Source organism: Mesoplodon densirostris, chromosome 19 (genome assembly GCF_025265405.1).
Source record: "Mesoplodon densirostris isolate mMesDen1 chromosome 19, mMesDen1 primary haplotype, whole genome shotgun sequence".
NCBI lineage: Eukaryota > Metazoa > Chordata > Mammalia > Artiodactyla > Ziphiidae > Mesoplodon > Mesoplodon densirostris.
The window spans coordinates 7,366,251-7,388,373 of record NC_082679.1 but is presented as its reverse complement, the minus strand read 5'-3'; the positions used below and the strand labels follow the sequence as shown (position 1 = coordinate 7,388,373).

The following is a 22,123-nucleotide window of genomic DNA, read 5'->3' as shown; positions in this document are numbered from 1 at the left end:
TCCCGGACCAGGGCACGAACCCGCGTCCCCTGCGTCGGCAGGCGGACTCTCAGCCACTGCGCCACCAGGGAAGCCCTCTCTTCCTTTTTATTTATTTATTTATTTATTTATTTTCTTTTGCGGTATGCGGGCCTCTCACTGCTGTGGCCTCCCCCGTCGCGGAGCACAGGCTCCGGACGCGCAGGCTCCGGACGCGCAGGCTCCGGACGCGCAGGCTCAGCGGCCATGGCTCACGGGCCCAGCCGCTCCGCGGCATATGGGATCCCCCCAGACCGGGGCACGAACCCGTATCCCCTGCATCGGCAGGCGGACTCTCAACCACTTGCGCCACCAGGGAAGCCCTCTCTTCCTTTTTATAAAGAAAAGCAATAACCTTCCCAGAGCCAGCAGCAGACTCTGTCTCGTCGGCCAGAACTGTTTGGCATGATCACCCCTAGCTGCAAGGGCAACTCGGAGAGCAAGCATCTCTCCTGGCAGAAAGAGGGAGAACAAGATGTGGGCCAGGCACACACATAGATGTCACCAACGGCCAGCAGGAAAGGGTGTGCCATTTGTTCATTCAGCAAACACTTAGTGATCATCTATTTGCCATGGCTAGACCTTAGAAGACAGAAAAATAGACCCTCCAATGCCAGGCTGAGGAGCATTGATTTTTCTCCTGAGGATGATGGGAGTTTGGGGGACACTTAATTACTTGTTTTTGGTTATTTACTTTGTAATTGAGGTATAACTTACATACAATGATAAATGGACAAATCAAGTATCAGCTGGATAAATTATTGCACATGTAAACATCCATGAAACCAAAACCCAGGTCAAGATATAGAACAGTTTCAGCACTGTAGAGGCTTCCTTGGGAGAGCTTTGAGCCAGGCAGGACAGTGATAGAGGTAGCTACAGGCTCTGAGAGAGCTCAGGAAAAGCACCTAACCCAGCCTGGGAGGTTAGAGATTTCTTCCCAAATAGGTGACATCTGCATTTAGTCTTGGAAGATGGGTAAGTTTCGTTATAGTAAACAGAGGCGGGGGAGGGTGTCCCAGGCAGAGGGGAAGAAGTGTGTGAAGAGCAGGTGGTTGGAAAGCACCTCTGTGTGTAGAAAGCCATAGGTAGCACCATGTTGCTTGGATTAAAAAAAAAAAAGAAGCCAGGGAAGGATTTGAGGCTTTAGAGTTGTGAGAAAAAAGATAGGTAGACAAGAGCCCATTAAGGGTTTTGAACACCAGCTTGAACTCTACTGCCAAGTGTCCAAGAAAGTGCTGTGATCAGGGAAGGGACAGAATCAACTCTGGGTGGGAAAGAGACCTTCTGTGCCTGTCCAGAGGATGAATAATAATGGAGTGAGGCTGGAGGCAGGAGGTGGGGAGAAGGCTGGGGCCATGGTCCAGGTGAGGGAGCATGAGGCCTGAGCCGGGCTGGGTGCATGGATGGAAAAAAGGGCAGGGCAGAAAGAGTCAGAGCAGGAAGGACAGAGCCAGGACCGACAGGCGATGAAGGAGGATGAAGAGCGAAGGGGCAAGACTGCACCTGCATCTGACCCAGTGACTGGTAGACAGTGGAGCCATTCCCAACATAGGGAACCCATGAGAAGGGGTGGGCTCGGTGGGGGACACTCTGAGCTCATGTGGGGAGGAGTGAGTGTCTGGGTTCCAAGAAGTGGCTGGAGCCCTGAGCATTGAGCTTTCAGTCTGGAAATGGGGGTCTGGATGTTATTAGCTGTGACGGTGACTGAAGTGTGGAGGTTGCTGAGATTTCCTGAGGGGCGGGGAGCAGAGTGAGAAGGGAAGGGGTTGGGGGCACCATTTTGTGAAAAGCCTCAAATGCTAGACAAGCGATCTGGGAGGAGGAACTTCCCTGGTGGTCCCCGCTCCCAACGCAGGAGAACCAGGTTCGATCCCAGGTCAGGAAACTAGATCCCACATGCTGCAACGAAGATAAGACCCTGCGCAGCCTAATTAATTAATTTAAAAAAAAAAAGACGTGGGGAGGAAGTTCAGGAAGAGCACAGGCCAAGACAGAGTTACCAGGCCCTTCAGCAAACAGAGGACGAGGCTTCTCACAGGGTTGTTGTGAGGCTGAAAGAGCCAGTACAATGGTCTGTGGAAGAGTGCCCAGCATATAGTAACTGCTCATAACATTTTAATTCTGTGTCTCCATGAGAGTAGTGGAATGGTCTAGACTTCTGGAGTTGCACAGATATGGGTTCCAATTATCCTTCACTAGCGCTGACAACTTGGGGAAATGATTCCTGACTTTCAGAGCCATGTTTCTTTGTAAAATTTGGCCAACTCCAGATAGTTGTTAGGAATAAATACAGTTATTCATTGTTCAGTATTTCTGAATAACAGGGAAACAGGCCACACCCCACAGCCTAAGGGCCAATTAGGGCGCGGTCCGCCTCTCGGAAATGCAAATTACGGGAGAGCTTGCCAATCACCAAGCGCCAACCCCGCCCCCTTTCCCCACGTCGACTCGCCCGGCTCCACTCTCTTCTCTAGACCAATCAGAGCGCAGTCCGTGCGAGCTGCGCCACGGGAGCTAGGTTCAGAAACCTTGCAGTCCAGTTAAGGGAGTGAGTTGTCATGGTCACCACTGAGGGGCGGGGCGGAAGGGCTGGCCGAGCCTCCAGAGAGAGAGAGAGAGAAAGAGAGAGAGAAAAGAGAAAAAAGAGAAGAGAGAAAAGAGGAGGAGAGGAGGGAGGCAGATTCTGATTGGCTGCTTCCTTACTTCCTTCACCGGTGGGCCAAGTGTTTCCCCGCCTCCGTCCCGTGCCTCCAGGAGCCTAATGCCTTTCTCCTCTCCTCCCGCCCCGACCAGGCGCCCCAATGGTCTCCCGGGAGGCGCGCAGTTAGAAAACCCTGAAGAAGCTGCTGCAGGCTGCTGCAAGAGAGGCAGAAACCCTTCTCTATTTTTTATTTTATTTTGGGGGGCTGCGGCCCCGTGGCTTTCGGGATCTTAGTTCCCTGACCAGGGATTGAACTCGCCCCAGCAGTGAAAGCGCCAAGTCCTAATCACTGCATCACCAGGGAATTCCTGGAAACCCTTTTCTAATAATGTGTTTTGCTTCCAGAAGGGCGTACTTAAGTCTTCTAATGGTGTATCTGGTTTAATCCTCAAAATAGATGAGGAAAAGGAGGCTGGGAGGTTAGAAGCCGTTCCCAATACCACACAAGTAGGTTTAGGGGAACCCGGTTTTGAATGGCAGATGCATCTCCAGAGTCCCCCCATCGCCGCCCCCCCCAACTTTCCACTGCGCCCAAGGAGAAGTCGGGAAGTGATGCGAGAGCGGAAAAAGAAATTCAGAGAAAATGAGAGCCGCGAGAGAGACGAAGACCTAAAAGAAGAAAGAAAGGAAAAAAAAAAAAAAAGACACGAAGGAGTCAGGCAGAGAAAAAAGAAAGTGATTAAGAATGGAAGGAAGGGCTTCCCTGGTGGCGCAGTGGTTGGGGGTCCGCCTGCCGATGCAGGGGATACGGGTTCGTGCCCCGGTCCCGGAAGATCCCACATGCCGCGGAGCGGCTGGGCCCGTGAGCCATGGCCGCTGAGCCTGCGCGTCCGGAGCCTGTGCTCCGCAACGGGAGAGGCCACGACAGTGAGAGGCCCGCACACCGCAAAAAAAAAAAAAAAAAAAAAAAAAAAAAAAAAAGAATGGAAGTAAGAGTTTTATGCAGAAAGAAGAGTCGAGAGAGGAGACAGAGATTCCCCAGAAGGCCGGGAGGCCATGAGGGTGAAAAAGAAGTATAGAGACTCAGAGAGAGAAGGACAGATACCCAGAGAGCAACAGAGACCCAGAGAAAGTGGCAGTGACTCAGAGGCGGACCAGAGACCTGGGAGGTTACAAAGAACAAGAGGAGAAGGGGACAGAATCGGGGATGGGGTGGGAGCAGATATGCGACTGGAGAGGGACAAAGGCACAGAGTGAGAGGAAAGGACAGAGCTGGGGCGGTAGTGCAGAGAGAGACAGGATGAGTAGAGGGAGAGATGAGAAAAGAGAGAGGGAACTGGAGGTAGACGCCAGCGTAGCGGACGCAGGGCCCGCCCCCGTGCACACACACACACACACATACACCCTCCCGCTACACACACACACACACACACACACACACACACACACACACACACGAAGCGCAGGAAGGAGGCGCAGTCCCGACGCACGGCAGGGTCTTTATTAAGGTGGGGCGGGCGGGGCGTTCAGGGCGCGTCCAGCACCAGCAGCTTGTGCATGTACGAGTTCAGCCAGTGGCGGCGCTCTAGGGCGGCCAGCAGCCGCGCGCGCTCCCGGAAGGCCGCATCGTCCGCCAGCGCCAGGCTCCGACGCGACTGCGGGGTGGCCGGACCCGCCCAAGCCCGGCTGGGGGTGTGGAGTCTGCCGGGGTACGGAAAGAGGCGGTTTCCATGTGTCCAGGCCCGCCGCCCGCCACCTGTCCTCCCCGCAGTCTAACTCGAAGCCCTGTTACTGCACCGTCTGTGGAGTGGCTCAGTCTCTGTCCCCTGTCTCTCTCTTTCTCTGTGTGGGTCTCCGTCTCTGTGTTCACCAGGTTCAGAGCCTCCTGAGTACAGAGACGGAGTCTGATGCACCCGTCCGGCCCCAGCGCCCTGCGCACGCCTGGCACACACCAAGACCCAATAAACGTTGCTCAAGGGACAAACCCGTTCCTGCTTCGGCTCCTTTCAAGTCTCTCAAAGCCTCTCTCAGAATCCTTGTGTATCTCTTTGTCTTGCTGATTCCCTGTCCACCCCCCATCTCTGTCCTCTCTCTGGGTCTCTCTTCCCCCTTTCTGAGTCTCTGTTCCCCATTCTCTTTGGGTCTCTCCCCACCTCTCTGAGTCCCCACCCTTCCTGGGAGACCTGGATGTCCTACGTACCTGAAGACCCCCGCGGGAGGCAGGGCGGCTCCTGAGGCGGTGCGGTGGCCCCAGGACACAAGTAGCAGCAGCAGCAGCAGCCGTGCTCGGGGGCTCCTGGGTACCTGGCGGGTCTCCATCACCTGTGGAGAGACAAGAAAGAGCTCAGTGAGGCCCGCGTCCTGGCCCAGAACCCCGACCCCACCATCCACCCACCCCCTGCAGCCTGTTTGCGGGGCCCCCTACCGCGCAGTGGGTTCCGGCAGCGAGGCTGGCAGCCCCCTTATATCGCCTCCACAACCCCCGCAGCGGGCAGTGACGCAGACCAGGGGGCAGGGGGCGCCAGGTCACCCCCCGCCACCGGCTCATTAGGAGCCGCCAGCGATAATGAGGAGCCGGGGGTGGGGGCCCCGCCGCTGCCTTAGCGGCCACCCACTAATTGGGACCAGGAGCTGGGACCTGAAGAGAATTGGGAGGGGGAGAGACAGACAGACAGAGAAGTGGACACAGGGGGTGTGTCAGAGGGATAAAAATAGAGACCGGCGGAAGGACCATCAGAGCAGAAGCCAGAGACACAGAGAGAAAAAGAGAGACGGGGAAGCAGCAGAAGAGGGACTGATGGGGAGAAGCAGAGACAAAGAGATGGAGTAACCATGACAGGGAAGGACAAAGACAGAATGACAGAGAAAAGGAAAGAGAGGAAGAAAGGGAGCAACAGAGGAAGAAAGAAAGGAAAAGGAAGGAAGAGAGAAAAGAGAGGGAAAGGGACCAAGAGAGCCAGCTAGAGATGGAGGAATGAGGGAAAGACAGGAAATGGAAGGACAGCCAGCGTGGACAGAGCGGTCCAGAGATGCATCCAGACAGTGAGAAAACCAGGAAGAGTGAGAAATGGGGGCAGAGGGTTGGTAGGAGAAAGCAAAGGGTATGTGTGGGGGGAGGGACGGTGAAGGCAGGTACAGTGAGAGGCAAAATCAGGAAAGTCTTAGAGACACTGCAAAGAGGGGAAAGAGACAGACAAGGACCCTGACTACCCTGAGGCTGTGTCCAAGCCCTTCCCGGGGAGGAACTTGGGGGTGTTGTGAAGATAAGGCCCAATCCCCCTAACACTGGCTCTTAAGAGGGTGCTGTCTACACAATGGAATGGTAGGCAAAGGTTGGGAAGTCCCAAAGGGCAGCAGCAATCTGAATCTTGATTGACAGGACATGGGAACCTAGACTCCTAGTTCCCCAGAGAGGAGGGGAACAGAGCCTGGCTCCGGGAAACTGGATTCCTTGATCTGAGGGGAGAGGTCTGAGGGCCCCGACTCCTGGCTCTTGAAGTGGGAGGCTACCCGAGACCTGGATTCTTGGGTTTGGGTGTAGGAGAGGGCAGAAGGCTGGGACCCCTGGCTTCACAGGCAGGAGAGCTTGGTTGGGCCACATACCTCCACCAAACGATCCAGTCCCTAACTCCCTTCCCCGCTCCAGAGACAATGTCCCTTATCTCTGTCCCTTTAAAAGTTCAAGCCTGTCGCTAGGCTCCCAGGATCCCCAGGGTGGGGGTCAGGTGCATCATGTGCACCCCTGGGACCCTACCTCCTGCCGCCCTACCCAGAGCCATCCTGCAGCATTCACTGATGTCTGCATTCAGCTCTGCTCACCTGTTATCTTGGACCCCACTGAGCAGGTAAGAAACCCCAAACCCCAAGTGACACTGTCTCGTTTGGGTGTACGCCCACCCCACCTCCACCTGACCACAGACCTAGGCATCTCTGCCCCAGACCAGCCCCTGAGACCTTGAGATCCCAGCTCCATCCTCAATAAACAGAGACCTGAGTCCTGCCCCACAGCTCTCTCCTCCTGAAGGCTGAAGAATCCAGACCCTTATACACCTATCTCTGGAGGACAAAGGCTCAGAGTCCCAATTTCATTCTAACTCAGGACCCAAGAGTTCCAGACACCCATTTCCTTTCTCCCCTGTAATCTAGCCCCCCTCCAAGCTTTGCTCCCTCAAAATTCTAGGCATCTGAACCTTCAAGCCTCTCTTTTCTAAAGAATTAGGAATTTAGACCGACATTTAGGGCCCTCCATCCTCTGGGAGCCAGGAGTCTGAACACCCAGCAGCCTTCTTGACCAGGATCCAGGAGTCTCCCTCCTCCCCCAGTTACGGGCATTTAGGCCCCCTCCTCCCTCAAATCCAGGCATTCAGGCCCCCAGCCCCCAGGCGTTCCTTCTGAGCCTCCTCTAATGTAAACAACTGTTGAGTCAAGGTGTCCCCAGGGCCCTTGGAGAGAAAGAAATCCCATGTTCCCCTCAGAGGTCTACACCCTTCGAAGCCGAAGTCAAGGAGGTCTGGGGGCTTGGAAAGGTGTGTTTCTTTCCCAATCTTCCTGGGACCCCTTAGGGAAACAGATAAGGAAATTTACTACGAGTCCCAAGAAGCCCTGCGCCTCAGTCTCCCTTAGCTACGGCGGCTACCGCCTCACAGCCTTGAGGGAGTTGCAGGTGGCTTCTCCTTTACCAGGCGCCCCGAGCTGGGCGGAGACGCGGTCTACCCGGAGACCAGTGGGCGTGGCCTCCGGAGTCGCCTCCCTGGCGACTTCTGGCTTTAACCCCTTCCTTCCCGCTCCCCCATTGCTACAGGTAAATCCCAGAGCTATGAAATCCTTCAGCCCGATCCTCTTGCTTCTCGTCTTTCTCTTCGCCTGGCTGGGTTCCAAGGCTGCCCCTTGGGCCTCACCGCCTGAGGGTTCCGACTTCTCGCGGATAGACCACCCCTCTCAGCCCTCCCCTCCTGCATCTGAAAATTCCACTCTCCATGGCCCTAACCCAGAATCCCCCAGGACCGCTTATCCTGAGCCCTTCAAGACACCTCATGTGGTTTCCCCTGAGCCCTCCCCCCTTGAATTCACTGAGACCCCCAACACTGACCTCCGAGAAAGCCCACACCCAGAGTCTCCTGAGGCCCCCAAACCTAACTCACTCAACACCTCAATATCAGAATCCCTGGACACCCTCCAAATTAAACCCTCCAAAATGACATATCCAGAACCTTCTGAGACCCCCAAACCTGACCCCACTGAAATTCCACACACAGAATTCCCTGAGACCCCCAAACCTAATTCCTCCAAAGCTTCACACCCAACATTTCCTGAAACTCCAAACACTGACCCTACCCATACTCCACACCAAGAATTCCCAGAGATTCCCAAACTTAACTCCACTGAAATCTCACCCACAGAATCCCATGAGACCCCCAAACCTAATTCCTCCAAAACTTCACACCCAGAATTTCCTGAAACCCCAAACCCTGCCCCTACACAAACTCCACACCAAGAATCCCCAGAGATTTCCAAACATAGCTCCACTGAAATCTCACATGCAGAAGCCCCTGAGACCCCAAGTCCTGACCCCACCAAGACCTTTGACCCCAAATCTCCAGAGACCCCTGACCCTGACACCACTGAGACCCCAAATTCTGAATTCCTCCAGACACTCCATCCTGACCCTACCGAAACCCCCCACCCAGCATCTCATGTAGGCCACAATCCCAACCCCACTGAAATTCCCCAAACAGAATTCCCCACTCCCCCCTACCAAGATGCAACAGAGATTCTCCCAGCCTCTGATCCTGAGATCTCCACTAGTCTTCCCCCAGAAACGCCTGCACCCTTCAAGGAAGAAGTTACTGCCCTAAATGAGCTGCCCCTGAATTCCAAATCAAAAACCCTTGCAGCTACCCAGCCCGACGCCCTTAAATTGCCCACCTCAGAATCTCCTGGGGCCGTTGATCTGAAAGTCCCCCAGAACTCTAGCCCTAAAGGGCCCGACGCCCTCCCTCCCTCAGCCCGGATTGTGAGGTCCCCTGCTCCTCCAGGGCCCCCCAATCAGCCGGCCCCTGTCACTCCGCGGGCTCCCCAGCGGCGCAGCCGAGGTGAGAGAGTCAACACTATCTTCGTGGTGGAGCGAGTGAAGGAGACTGGTGAGGGGCCAGGACCCGGACTCCGGGGTCTGAGGGAGGAGGGCCCTGGGAGCTGGACTCCTGGGTCGAAAGGAGGAGAAGGCTGTAAGCCCCTCTTCGGAGTCTGAAGGGGGGAGGAGGCTGAGGGCTGGTACTGCAGGGTCTGAGGGAGGAGAGACTGGGGGCCGGGGCTCCCGGGTCCGAGGGAGGAGGAGGGTGGCATCTGGATTCCTGGGTCTGAGGGTGGAGGGGGCTAGGAGTTTAGACTGCTGTTCCTGGGCCTCCTTCCTTCAGGCGTGACCCTGGTGGGGCGTCCCCGGGGCGGGGCAGGCAGGGCCCTGTGCCTATTCCTCGCCGGGACCGGGCTGCTTATTGGCATTTTCCTGCTCCTGTGGTGTCTCTGCCGCCGGGCGGCTCGACACCGGCCCTTCGCACACCACCGGCTCCCGAACGACGGAGATGAACCGGGTGAGCAACCCCTGTCGCGTCCCGTTCCTTGAATATCTGCACGTTTCCTTAACCTGGTTTCGCCTGACACTTCAGGGCGCCCTACCTAAAAGTACAGGTCCCCATCCAAGGTCAGTAGAAGCCCTGAACACTCCAGGGTCAGGTTCTGCCCCCAATCTTCTGAAATTTCACACACACGTGTCCAGTTCCGCCCCCAGCCCAGCCGGGAGTTGCCTCACGCTCGGAGCCGCAGGTCCCTACAAGCCCCGCCCCTTCCCCCTCCAGGAGCGCGGCAGGCCCCGCCCCTGCTGCGTGGACGTCACGCCCCCTCGTCTATTCAGGGGTCCTTTAATTCGAAAACCCCGCTCCAATGGAAGGTCGGAATCCTCTTCCCTGTCTCCTCATTGGCCAGCGGCTCAGGAGAGGGGACAGACCCCCTGTCAGCCTATGGATGACTTCGTTCCTTTGTCCCCACAGTTATGCATTTGGACGCCCCGAAGGACCCCTACAACCTCTACTTTTATGCTCTGGACGCCTGGGTCCCTTCACACATCGCTGCCAAGCAGCCACTGCCCACCCCGCCACTGCCACCCAAGCTGCCTCCGCCGCCCCACGTGGGCCGCCCCCAGCGCCTGGAACCTCTCTCCCCCTCCACGCTCCCCAACAACTTCGTGTGAGCCCCTCAAGACCTGCACCTTCCCCAGACGGAGGAAGGACCCAGAGGTCCTGTCCTCCTGGCCTGCTTTGCTACATAGGGGTCCTATCGGATAGAGGGTCCTACACGCAGAGATGCTTTAGATGTCAGTGGAGAACATATTCTGAGGACGAATAAATCACGTGTTCCCACAGCTAGACAACTCCTCTGGCCTAAGTCCTGGGGGAGGAGAGTGGCTGGGGTCCTAGAATCCCGGATGTGAGGAGGGAGGAGGCTGGGGGCCTGGACTTCTGGGTCTCAGGGAGAAGCGTGTTGGGGACTCCCAAGGCCAATGACGACGGGGTGTGTACACCAAAGCATTTTATTGGGAGAGGGGCAGGGCAGGATTTACAATCACAGAGACAGAGACACAAAGACACAACCCTGCCCCGGGGAAAAGCACCCCTTTTCCCCAGCCCCATTCCCTTTCCTGGGATTCTGTGACTTCTCCTATAAATGTTCCCCAAATTCTGAGCCGAAATAGGGGAATCTGAGAGGGGAAGGATCCCAGATTTGGAGTCATTTAGCCCCTGAGGGAGGCAACAAATGGCCACTGAGAAAATGAGGGCAGTTTGAAACCACCCAGAAGAATAAAGTGCAAGGAATTGGGGGGAAGAGGAGCGTCTTGAAACCACCATGGGAAAGTTCAATGCCGGTGGCTTCAAACCATTGAGTTGATGGACTTGAGCAGCCACTATTTAGACCTGAAAACCGTGTCAGAAAAAGTGCATGGGAGTGAAGAGAGGCATATTGTTAAAACTGCCATTTTGGTTGTTTCCCTAGGTATTGTGCTAAGCTAGGGAGAAGGTCTTGGGGAATTTGGTGCTTCAGCAGAATATGCTGGTGGAGGGAGGAGTGAAGAGGTGGGGGGGGGTGCTTGAAACTGCCATTTCCCCTCAGAAACGCTGGTGAGAATCAATCCCTAGTATGGCAGGGATGGGTGATTGGGTAAACCAACTTGGAAAATGCAGAATAGAGTTGGGAGAGATCTGAAACTTCTAGAGGAAGACCTTGAATTTTTCTGAAAGGGGAGGAGGGGCTGAGTAATCTCAGGGCTTAGCTTGAGAGCCCCTGGGGTTCAAGGAAAGGGGGAGGTGCCCAAAACCACAAGAGAGAGTGAGAGATTGAACTGTCCATTCAAATAAAGCCCTGAAAGGAGAGATTTGAAACCACTGAGGCAGAAAAAGTGGAGAAGGGAACCTTTAGGGGAATTTGGGTATCCTTGAAACTGCCAGTCTGCAACTTCACTACCCCTGAGAGGCAATTGGGAGGGGAAGAGGATTTGACAGCACTGGGAACAAGGGAGAGTGCTTCTTAGGCCTGAGGCAGGACAGGGAGAACTGGGGTTCCTTGACACTGTCACTCAGGCCAGAGATGTGTGGAATGGAGGTCCTGGAAACTGCCATCCAGTGGGAGGCACATGGTCAGTAGTCCCGGACAGGGGGTGGGGGTCTTGGGGGTTGAACTGTGCTGTGTGTAGCTCCATAGGAGGGAGGGGGAGCAGGGGGTGCCCCGGGGGGCTCAGCCTCATCCTCCATTTCGCTTTCGTCACTGCCAGCCAGCTGGTCGTGGCCAACAAAGCCACATTTCTCTTCGCTCATCTCCTCAGGCTCCGCCCACGGCTGCTTCTCTCCGGAAGCGAAGACCCCGTAGAAGATAACTCCTCCATAGTGCACCAGGGAGGCAATGAGGAACACATACTGCCACTCCTCCCGAGTCTGGGGAGGGGACAATGGTGAGGTGAAGTCAGAGGACAGAGAAACAGGAGGTGGAGAGAGAACCTGAGTGGGGGTGGGGGAGGGAGGCCCAGAGAAAGGGAGACCGAGATCCAGAAAGAGGCGGAAAGAGACCCAGAGAGGGCAGGGATGGAGCCCAGGGAGGGTGACGCACGTCAGGAAGGTAATATACACAAACTTGGAGGGCAAGTGGGTCAGGGCCTGCGCACGGACCTTGTGCTTAGTCATGGCACCCACGATGATGGGGCACACCATGCCGGACAACGTGCCCACGCCGTTGGAGATGCCCATGAGGATGCTGGCGTAGCGCGGGGCGATGTCCAGGTGGTTCACGTTGAACCCTGGCAAGGCGAGCCAGGAGCCGTCACAGCCGATTCCCGCTCGAGTGACTCCTCCCCCGCCCCTACCTCCCCCCTCGCCGCCGTTTTGCTCTTTCTAGTCCACCTTTTGCGAGGCTGGGAGGTCCCCTTCCTGAGCCAGGAAGTTCCCCACAGAGGTGACCTGAGTTCCCCCAAGGGGCGGATCGGCGGTTCTCACCAGAGATGGCGAAGCCGCTGAAGCCCACTGCGAGGACCAAGAAGGAGATGGCCACGCCCTTGGAGTGCGAGTAGCCGACCACCAGCAGCAGCGTGGCTTCCATGCCAAAGCCTAAAGGGAGCCGCTTATCTGAGCACAGGCCGCCCCACGCCTCTCCAGACCCGTTCCCGCCGCAGTTCCCGACCCCTCTTCGCCCCAGTCTGGGCACTTCCACGCCTGTCCCTGGCTTTGTTCCCCATTCTGTCCGCGCCCGCCCTAACCAAGCCCTCACCTCCCCAATGCCTGGCCCTTGACCACGCGCACAGGCTCGCCGCCCCGACCTGGCCCTCCATGGCACCACCCACTGACTAGGCCACGCCCTGAAGGCGCAGGGTCCAGGCCCCACCCCGGCACCTTCGCACCTTCCCTCTCTGTCCCTATTCATTACACTCAGACCTCTGTCTCTCCTCTTCATCACCCAGTTCCCATCCTACTCTGGCCAGCCTCGTATAGACCCCGTCCTTCCAGACCCAGCGTGGTCTCGCCTTTGCTCCACCTGGACAGCCATACCCGCCTTGCCCTTCTACCCCTCGGCCCTTGAGGCTGCCACCTGCCATTCTGTTCCAGCCAAGTCTGGTCTCACCCTGCCTCAGCCTTTTTGGACGCGCCCCTGGGCACGCCCTCTGACCTCTGCCCCTTCCCCAGAGTCCGGCCCCCTAGATCTGCCCCACGGCGCTCTGCCCCTCCCAGGCTGTCCCAGACCAGATCCAGGCCCCGCCCCACTCACCCCCACAGTTCATCAACTTGCGCACGTTGGTGGTGGACATGATACGGCGGCTCCTGAGGAAGTCAGCGATCTGGCCTCCAATGGGCACGATGATAGTCATGACCAGGTGAGGCAGCGCTGACACCAGGCCCACCTGCGCCAGCGGGCGTACAGGTTGGGGGCTCAGAGGCCGCGCGCCCGGGGTCTCCACAACCCCTTGGGATCCAGGTCCCTCTCCTTCCCCCCTCAACCCCCGCTGCTCCCTCAGCACCCTCCCTTCTGGGCCCAACCTTGCTGATCTCAAAGCCGAACACTTCTTCGAAGTAGGCGGGCTGGGAGATAAGAAGCAAGTAGAACGTCCAACTCCGGCAGAAGTTGGCCACGATAATGGCGTAAACTGGCATGGACGTGAAGAAGCGCCGCCAGGGTGTGTTAAACTTCTGTGGTGGGTGAGAGGAGGGACGGCTAAGACAGAGAGCAGGGCTGGGCGCTCTCCGTGTCCCTATAGGGATCCCACTATAGTCCCGCAGAAACCCAGGTTTCCCGATCTCACTAAAACCTCCAAGGACGCAGGGTCGCCAGCCTGACCACATCCCCATGGGAACGTTGGCATCCTAGCCTCACAGTAACGCTTCAGGGATGCAGGGGTCCCGACTCTACAGTGGCCCTCAGGTTGGCAGGTGTCCGGAGATGACACGATGACCTTCAGAGACTCATAAATGTGGACCCAAGAGTCTCTTTCCATCCAATTACGACCCCTAATTCTAGCCTCACCCACCCCAAGGTCTAAGCAAAACGTCACCTTCTAATCCGCCTCTGCAGGTTTAACCACGCCCATCAGTGGTTCCGCCCACCTCGCCAACGAGCCCTGCTCTCAGCACCTGCTATTGCCGTTCTCTCCGGGCTTTAACCCCGCCTCCTAGGTTCTAGCTCCATCCACCTTGCGTTCCCATCAAGTCTCCTCTAAATGTCTATGGAAACCCACCAAGATCTACATGCAGTGCGGGTTCAAAGCCCATTTTTCTCCTGCGTCCCTGCCTCGATATCTCTCCTCTCCCCACCACACCCCCGCCCCGCAGGTTTGGGCCCGGACCGTGACGGGGTTCATGAGTTTGACGCTCTCGCCGATGGCGTCCTCGATGTACTTGCGCTCCTCCTCGGAAATGCTAGGGTGCAGCGCCGGGGACTCGTAGGAGACGAGCAGCCAGAACAGGTACCAGAATATCCCGAAGCTGCCTGGGGGGGTCAGGAAGGGGATGGAAGCGAGGTGACGACCGGCCTCGCTCTGCCCCAGCGCCACCCGGACCCAGGCGTCCGGGCCCCTCACCGTAGACGTAGAACACAGAGCTCCATCCTGAGTACTGCACCAGGACCCCGGCGAGAGGCATCGCGACCACTGCCCCAGCATAGGAACCTATGGGGGATGATACAGGATGGAGAAGAGTCCCATTCTCCCTCAAATGCAATAGAGCGGATTCCCAGCCCCCACCTTTCTGGGACACACATGCACAGGCCACAGCCCCTCCTCCCTCAGATACTTCAGTCTGGATCACCAGCCCCCTCCTCTCTCAGACCTGGGAGTCCAAGCCCTCATTCCCCTCCTTCCTCAGACCTAAGAGTCCATACTCCAGCCCCCTACATCCTCAGACCCACAAGGCTGGATCTCAGCCCCTTCCTCTCACCGCAAAAGGCTGTTGTTGCCAGGCGACTCCGCTCTAAGGGCGGGGCCCATTTGCTCCAGATCCCGTGGCAGGCGGGGTACGTGACCCCCTAGGGAGGAGAAAGCCAGAGTCAACGAGAAGAGGCGGAGCTAGAACGGCGGCGGGGGTCATAGGGGGCGGAGCTTTACCTCTACCAACCCCTGCAGGATCCTCACGAAGATGACACAGCCATAGTGGACACGGGCAGCCGAGGGGATCAACATGTTTAGAGTGGAGGTAGCCACAATAGCAAAGCCAAAAACCCTGATAGGAAGAGTTCGTGGTCCGAGAAAAGAGTCCAGCTATCCCAACAGACCTAGGATTCTGCCCTTTCCTCCCACAGCAGGCGAGGCCTTGCGCCCCCAGAACCCCAGGCCCCACCTTCTCTGTGACCCCCACCTTCCACAATCACAAGCCCCGCCTTTCTCTAGGACCCCGGCCCAGAACCCAGGCTCCTCCCATTTTCCCGGAGTCAGACCCCAAATGCAGGGCCAAACCCTCTAACTCCACCCACACTCTGCCGCCCACTTTGAGACCCCACCCCATACCTGTTGGCTGCGAATTTTTGGCAAATAAATCCTCCAGGAATCTGGGTGACAATGTAGCCCCAGAAAAAGGAGCCGTGTATGAGGCCAACAGTCTCTGGATCCCAGGTGAACTGAGCTTTCTGTGGGCCAAAAGTCACATCAAACCAGCATCTCTGCCCCAGGTTCTGCTCCTCCACCAATCAGCACCCACAGACAATCCCTCATCCAATCAGCAACAAGGATCCCCTCTCGCCTTCAAAACACCTGCTAATCAGAGCTCGTGCCACCTACCCCAACTCTGCTCGTCCATGTTGCTAGGACCGCACTACCTTAGCAGTGGGGCCTGTTGCTGCCTAGAAGCCTAGCTCTGCCTGCTTCCCTGTCTCAGGGTCCCTTCTCTGAATGTCTAGGGGCCCATATATGGGGGTGGGGATTCTTTCTCCACTTTTAACCAATGTACAAACCGTTTGCTGATTGACCAGGATGGGGTCTAGGCAGGGACAAGAAGTAGCCAAAGGGTCGGGCCTGATTGGAAGGGAACAAGGGGCGGGTAGGCCACAGCCCAAATCAGGAATTTTTTTCTGAGGCGGGGTCATGACCTATACCGAAATTAAAATCGGAAGAAAGTCTGAAATGAGGCGGGGCTTTAGGTAACGACCGGGCAGATGGGGGAGGGATTTAAGCAACAGTGGAACTTCAGAAAATCCAGAATCAAAATTCACGGTGGAGCCTGAGTTGCGCCTGGGATTAAGATGCAACACTGGAACAGTTGTGGGACGCAGGTGTAGTAAAGTCGCTAGGAGGCCCAAAATGGAGCAGGGGCAACACATAGGGAACCTAATGGTGGGCAGTCTGCATTTTGAAATCAGAGACCTGAAACAAATAGGGGCGGGGCTTTATTTAGATAGGGGCGGGGCTTAGGAAGGGAAGACCCCCGAGATGAGATGGAGCTGAGGGGGCAGCACAAATGGGCGGGGCTCCTCAGGATGTGGTGTGGGTGGGTGTGACATCATCCGAGGGCGCGGGCAGTGTTATCAGGAGCCTGAGGTAGCGCCCGCCCTGAGTTACCTGCACCACCACGTGGCCCCCGCGGTGGGTCGTGCTGTTGTTGACCATGGAGACAATGGCCACGCCCAGGTTGCAGCGGATGCCGAAGCTGATGCAGAAGCCCAGGCCGCTCATGATGGCGATAATGTAGCGGCGAGGGAGACCAAAGCAGGTGCAATCCACGACCGGCGGGTCCCGGGTCTGCGTCGTCACCGGGCGCCCATCAGCACTCAGCTCCAGCGTCTCTGCACCTTCCTGCCGCTTCTCCAGAAGACTGAGAGGCAGCAAAGGTGAGACACGGACGTCCAGTCCCCAGCCCCCTCCTCCCATGACACAACAGTCCAGGGCAAAATCTGCTTTTCAAGACCCGGGATTCTAAGCCCGCACTCCCTCTTTCCCCAGGAGTCCAGCCCCTGACTCCGTTCTCCCCCTCTGGATCCAGGAATCTGGACCCCGGTCTCAATCTCCCTCAGATGAGGAATTCGCACCCCCAGGCCCTTCTTCCCTCAGACTCGAGTGGGGAACTCCTCAGTTTCTTTCTCCCCCAGCCCTGTCACCTCTTGACTCAGTTGTTTTAGACCCAGGCTACCCTTTGCGATCCAAAACCCTGTGACCCCAGCCCTCCCCACCAAGGTCCAGAGACACTCTCCAGCCCCCTCTTCCAGATATGAGCCTATTTGAGGAAGCAAAAGGCGCTAAGGAGATGCTTCAGCAAAGGTGTCAAAAGAACAGATGCTTCTCAGCCACGTCTGCTATATATACTGTCCCCCCTCCTCCCCTGCCCGCTGTGGCACGCCCTTCCCTGCTTCCAGGCACCAGTTGTGGGCCTGACATCCAGCTGACTCCATTCAGCCACTGGAAGCCTATTCCCAGGGATTGGGGGTGTGGAGACGTCCAGGGCACTGGAATCCAGCAGCCCAGCTGGATATCCCTGGAGAACCTTGAGTTCAGGCTGTCAGCCTAGGGGGTAGGGAGGAGGAGTGATGGGAGGTGTCCTGGCAAGGGACAGATGGCCCTGGTAGGGGGATTGGCTCAGTCCCCAGCGAGGCTCTCGCCCCCGCCTGTTCTGGATCCGGGATTGAGTCTGTGATGATGTATAGGGTACTTGGAGGGCCACCTCAAATCCAGAGAGAGGCTGCAGAGAGAAAGAGGTGCCCTGAGACAGACGTGGAAAGATTCAAAAGGAGGGCTATAGAGACAGGGTGGGGAGTGCAGAGGCTGAGAGAAAGAGGGCCAGAGACACAGAGGAAGGAGAGAGACCCAGAGAGAAGGCGAGAGGCAGACATCCAGTCAAGAAGAGAATAAGACAGGGGCAGAGACCCTGAGAGAAGGTGGGGGACAGCACAAAGACCCTGAGAAGGAAAGGGACAGAAACCTAGAGAGGGACCCAAAGTCAGGTAGGGACAGAAACCCAGGAGAGAGAACATAGAGTCAGAGACCCAGAAAGCTGAGAGAAAGATAAAGAGACTATAGGAGCGTGAGGAGAGACAGACTAGGGATATGACTTGTGAGGTGCGGCCCCTCTCCGAGGCGGGTAGGCAGCCAGGGGATCGGGCTGGATCCCAGGAAAGGGCTAGAACAGATGGAGGCGAGGGAGACTAGGACGGGGGAGGAAAGAACAGCCAGACGGTCTGGGAGGAGGCGGGTGGAAGAGATGAGAAAAGCAGCCCTCCCCATCCTAGAACTTAAGGAAGTGGAGGAGGGGGTTAAGAAACAGGGGGTAGGTGGAGAAAAGGACGGGGGAGCTGACAGAACCTGGGGGGATGCGGAATGAGACCCTGGGCAGAGAGCCAGAGAGAGGGGAATGGAAGCCCCAAGAACAAATAGCACAGGGTGGTAGGGACTGCCCCCCATCAGAACAGGTCAGCCAATGAGATTAGAATTTGACCCAGGTTGCTCTCACATGCTATTTGACCCTGAAACTCAAGATATGATTGCAGCCCCTGAAATGTGATATTCAATGTTAATACTAGGACATAGATCTTAGATCAAGGCTTTCTAAACCGAGGGAGGCAGTCTCAGTATTCCATACCTATAAAATGGGGGCAAGAGTAGAATGTGAGGTTACAAAGAGGGAACTTCAAGGTGATATTATCATTTCAGAAGAAGAGAGCCAGGGATGTAGAGATGAAGGTGGCCCCAATACTTCACAGAGGATAAGAACAGAGAGGGGAGACCCTGGATGGGGTCCCTTTCCCTCTCTGGATGCCTGGAACTCAGGTCTAGGGACTTGGTGGTGAGGAAAAGCAGCACTTAGGAGGCAGGTAACCAAAATGAAAACGGTGTCTCAATCTCCCTCTCTGGGTCTCTGCCTCTGCTTCTTGCAGATTCTCAGTCCACTCCCCTCTCCCCCCTCCCAGGTCTCTGTCCTCTTATATCCCTTTGATTCTCCCTTATCTTCCTATTGTACAACTGAGGAAACTGAGGCTCAGGAAGCAGAAGTACCATGTCCAAGGTCACACACAAGAGTAGCAATGGGACCGGATCACTTCCTGGCCCTCAGCCTCACCCCTCCCAAGGCCTGGCTCTCAGAAAGGAGGTATTTTGGCTCCTGTCTCCCCTGTATTCCCCTTCCCCCCCTTGTCCTTGTCTCAAGTCACCTGGGTTACCGTGTGTTTTCTGGTCTGAGGGAGTTTTCCACCCACTCCAGCATCACTCATCTCGAGGAAGTTCTGCAGCCTCCATCCCAGACTTGGTAGGGAGACTGACCTGGGTTCGAATGATGCCATATTTACTCAGCCATTGTTTTCCCCCCCTTTTCCAACTGTCCCTCAGTTTCCCCAGCTTTGTCTAAAGGATTAAAAGGAATCAGGGTGTTGTGTCCAATACAGGGCATTCCCCACCTCTCGCCAACCATCAAAGTGAACCCCAGGATTCAGATGCTTTTCTGGGCTCAAACTCCTTGATGACTGTCCTGGTGGGAGCCCTGAACTCTGGGGTCTCTAGGGGCTCAGAAGGCAGCTCAGAGAGGTGACGGTAAGGCAGAGACAGATGGAGAGAAACCCAAACACAGAGAAGCTGAGAAACGGAGACTGAGGGAGAGGGCCTGAGAAACACATCCCTCCCGCTGCCGTCCCCCTTCCCAGCCCCTCCACCAGCACGTGTCTCTCCCTCTCCTGACTTCACACTGATGTATTTTGAGAAACTCGTGAAAGGAGGTGAGAAAAAGGGTGGGGAGGGGCTGGAAGATTAGGAAAAGAAGGGGTGAGGTTATCTCATCTCCCCACCCCCCTCCCATCACTGTGCCATCCTCCTGCCCCCTCCCTTCTGTCCAGGTTTTTTCCCATCTCTCACGTTACTGGAGGGTGGGGTAACTTTGGCGCTAGGAGGTGATCTGCAGCAAGCAGGACTAGTGTTAACCTTAGAGAAGGACTCGCATGGTCTAGTGAGCTGGTCAGTCAAAGATGGGATCAGAGCTGTGGGCCAAGGGGACCCAAGGGTCTGAGGGAATGGCGACAGGGGCATGGTGCTGATGAGGCCATCTCCTCCCCGCACTGTGGCCAGATATTTTTAGGCTTCTCCGCAGCTGAGTAATTTCTCTGACTTGGAGCCAGGGCTGGGGTTGGGGGTGAGAGACTTGGGAGAGGTGTCCAGAATACTCCGGGGACACCCAGGTCACTGGGGTCATCTCCTTGGCTGGAAGGAGGTCCCTCTGAGCTCTAGCCTGTACCCTTTGGGAAGTCTATCCTACCGCAGGAGCCTAATTTTTGGCCGGCAACTCCCTTCTCCACTAGAGACCCAGGATACCCTGGCTTCTTCCTCCCAGCTTAACTCTCCTCAAGGACAAGGACCAATGGGCCCCAATCCGATTTAGCTTCAGATTAAACTCTCTGAGAGATGGAAACTGACAAACACACAGAGATGGAGAGACCCGGGGTGGAGGAATAAAAACCCAGAGAGAGGGTCAGAGACCCAAAGGAGAGGGTCAGAGACCCTAGGGCAGGGAGTTGGGGGACAGAGATTCAGAGAGAGAGCGACAAAGACCTAGACAGAGGGATTGTAGAGAACTAGTGAGAGCAATGGCCAGAGAGCGGGACAGACTCAGAGATAAAAGGAAACAGAGACCTAGAGAGAAGGAACAGAGATCTCAAGAGAGGAGGCAGAGAGAAGATAGGTGAACGGAGACCCAGAAGCGGGGGAGGGAGTCAGAGACCCAAACGAGGGGGATATATAATCCCAGAGAAAAGAGCAGAGCCTGAGATGGGGTGGGGCGCAGAAGAATGATGGATGAGACAAGACTAGGGAGACCGGCGCCGTCGGAGACTGAGGGAGAAAACTGGACAGATGGGTGCCCCCCCACCCATGGGTATCGCCTGTCTAGCTGTCCGTCTGCGCCCAGGTGGGAATGAGCGTCCTCCTCGGACCCTAGCTCTCTTCCCCGCCCAGGACCCCCACCGTGCTCACCGGTGCAGCCTCCCGAGGGCACGACCCGCCAGCTTCCGAAACTCCTCCTGGCGGAACTCCATGGTGGCTGCCCCTGCTGCTGGTCCCTCCCCCCCCCGCCGATCCCCCCGCCCGCGGGCCCGGGCGGCCGCGTCCGGGTACCCGGGGTCCGCCCCGGCCCGGCCGGCCCCGCAGCTCCGCTCGGGGGGAAGGAGGCTGCGAGTGCGGGCTGTCTGGGGGCTGTCACTGGACTCAGCGTCGGGGGTGGGGTGGGGCAAGGAGAGGCCCCGCCCATCCATGCTAGACCCCGCCCCTTGTATTCTAGTCCCGCCCACCTTTCGCAGCCCCCCCATGCCGGTTCTTGCCCCACCCTTCCACTCCAAGACCATGCTTCTAGGTTCTGAATTCACTTGTCTGGGTTTCATCGCCCCCAGTTCTGTTCCTTCCCGGAGTTACTCCCCCCTCATCCATCCCCCACCAGCTCCTTCTACCCAAGATTTTCTCTCCTCCCGAGTTCTTTCCCATCTGAGATTTGCTCCCCCCAATTCAATTCCCCCTAATTTCGTCCCCGCATTTTCATCCCCTACAGTTTCATCTTCCTCTGAATTTCCTTTGCGTTTCATCTTCCCAGCCCTATCCCTCCGAATTTCTGTGCCCTCCAGTTCCACATCCTGCCCAGCGCCCTCCATCCCCAGGTCGCCATATCCTCAATTCCAACTTTCTCATTCAGAGGGTTCTTTTCTCATTCAGGGAATTCCTTCTCCCTCCCTAGATTCCAACCCCCATTTCGATACACCCATTGTCCCTTCTAGTTCTTCCCCATCCAGTTTCTTCGCCCTTGACTCCCATCCACCTGTTTCCATTTTCCCCTTTTGAATTTCATGTCCCTCCAGTTCTATTTCCCCTCTAGGCGCATCCCCCCTTCCAATTCCTTCATTTCCGATTTCCTTCCCATCTGAGTTCATCCCTTATAGTTATACTCCCCCCACCCCCAGTTGCTGGTCATTATTCCCTCCCTAGCCTCGGATCTATCTCCGTCCTTTGATTCTCTCCCCACCCTGAGTTCTGTCCCCATCCTTTGAACTGTGTCCCCTTGGATATTTCTTTACCCCTGAGTTCTGTCCCCTCCCCTGGGATCTGTCCCTGCTTTGATTTTTGCCCACACCCCCTGGAATCGGCACCACGAATACATCCGTGAGTTCTGTCCCCAGCTACTGAGTCCTCTCCCCGCACCTGAGTTCTGCCCCACCCTTTGGGATCTGTCCCCGCCCCGCCCGGGATCTGTCCCCGCCCCCTGATTTCTTACTCCACCCCTGAATTCCAGCCCCGCCCCTCTAGGATTGAACCTCAACCTGTCTCCAGCCCGCTGGCAGGTCCTGCCCCTCTCCTTTCGCCGCCAGCCCCTCTCTCCGACGCCAGATCCAGGCCCCAGGAGGGTGCTCCTTTTCTCACTGCCTCCCTGGGTCTGGCCAAAAATACATTTGGGATTAAATTTTCATGATGTGGCACAGGTCCGCGAGGGAGTG

The 22,123-nt window shown here is 56.6% G+C and overlaps 3 protein-coding genes across 3 annotated transcripts; 1 reads left to right on the top strand and 2 right to left on the bottom strand.

The window, feature by feature from the left end:
• Positions 1 to 4,188: 4,188 nt before the first annotated feature.
• PTH2 (parathyroid hormone 2) lies at positions 4,189 to 4,981 on the bottom strand. Its single transcript, XM_060085622.1, has 2 exons — positions 4,863 to 4,981; positions 4,189 to 4,363 (listed from the first exon to the last, which is right to left on the bottom strand). Exons 1-2 carry the CDS (start codon positions 4,979 to 4,981, stop codon positions 4,189 to 4,191), a joined length of 294 nt encoding a protein of 97 aa, XP_059941605.1.
• Positions 4,982 to 7,478: 2,497 nt separating this feature from the next.
• GFY (golgi associated olfactory signaling regulator) lies at positions 7,479 to 9,905 on the top strand. The gene is made up of 4 exons (XM_060083307.1): positions 7,479 to 7,998; positions 8,143 to 8,802; positions 9,076 to 9,249; positions 9,706 to 9,905. The coding sequence occupies exons 1-4, from the start codon at positions 7,479 to 7,481 to the stop codon at positions 9,903 to 9,905; spliced, it is 1,554 nt and encodes a 517-aa protein (XP_059939290.1).
• Positions 9,906 to 11,346: 1,441 nt separating this feature from the next.
• On the bottom strand, positions 11,347 to 20,695 carry SLC17A7 (solute carrier family 17 member 7). The gene is made up of 12 exons (XM_060084256.1): positions 20,619 to 20,695; positions 16,236 to 16,488; positions 15,189 to 15,307; positions 14,790 to 14,904; positions 14,623 to 14,710; positions 14,268 to 14,354; positions 14,034 to 14,176; positions 13,231 to 13,380; positions 12,962 to 13,094; positions 12,196 to 12,306; positions 11,872 to 11,999; positions 11,347 to 11,640 (listed from the first exon to the last, which is right to left on the bottom strand). Exons 1-12 carry the CDS (start codon positions 20,678 to 20,680, stop codon positions 11,347 to 11,349), a joined length of 1,683 nt encoding a protein of 560 aa, XP_059940239.1. The 5' UTR covers positions 20,681 to 20,695.
• Positions 20,696 to 22,123: the final 1,428 nt, after the last annotated feature.

What these genes read in the sequence shown, in the direction of transcription:
- PTH2 (XM_060085622.1), bottom strand. Translation starts at nt 4,981, where the DNA reads ATGGAGACCCGCCAGGTACCCAGGAGCCCCCGAGCACGGCTGCTGCTG. An exon ending in CCTCCCGCGGGGGTCTTCAG is followed by an intron (nt 4,364 to 4,862) that starts GTACGTAGGACA and finishes GTACCCCGGCAG; the next exon opens with ACTCCACACCCCCAGCCGGG.
- GFY (XM_060083307.1), top strand. Translation starts at nt 7,479, where the DNA reads ATGAAATCCTTCAGCCCGATCCTCTTGCTTCTCGTCTTTCTCTTCGCC. An exon ending in GGAGCGAGTGAAGGAGACTG is followed by an intron (nt 8,803 to 9,075) that starts GTGAGGGGCCAG and finishes TCCTTCCTTCAG; the next exon opens with GCGTGACCCTGGTGGGGCGT. An exon ending in GAACGACGGAGATGAACCGG is followed by an intron (nt 9,250 to 9,705) that starts GTGAGCAACCCC and finishes TTGTCCCCACAG; the next exon opens with TTATGCATTTGGACGCCCCG.
- SLC17A7 (XM_060084256.1), bottom strand. Translation starts at nt 20,680, where the DNA reads ATGGAGTTCCGCCAGGAGGAGTTTCGGAAGCTGGCGGGTCGTGCCCTC. An exon ending in CTCTGTGTTCTACGTCTACG is followed by an intron (nt 14,177 to 14,267) that starts GTGAGGGGCCCG and finishes TGACCCCCCCAG; the next exon opens with GCAGCTTCGGGATATTCTGG. An exon ending in AACTCATGAACCCCGTCACG is followed by an intron (nt 13,381 to 14,033) that starts GTCCGGGCCCAA and finishes CACCCACCACAG; the next exon opens with AAGTTTAACACACCCTGGCG.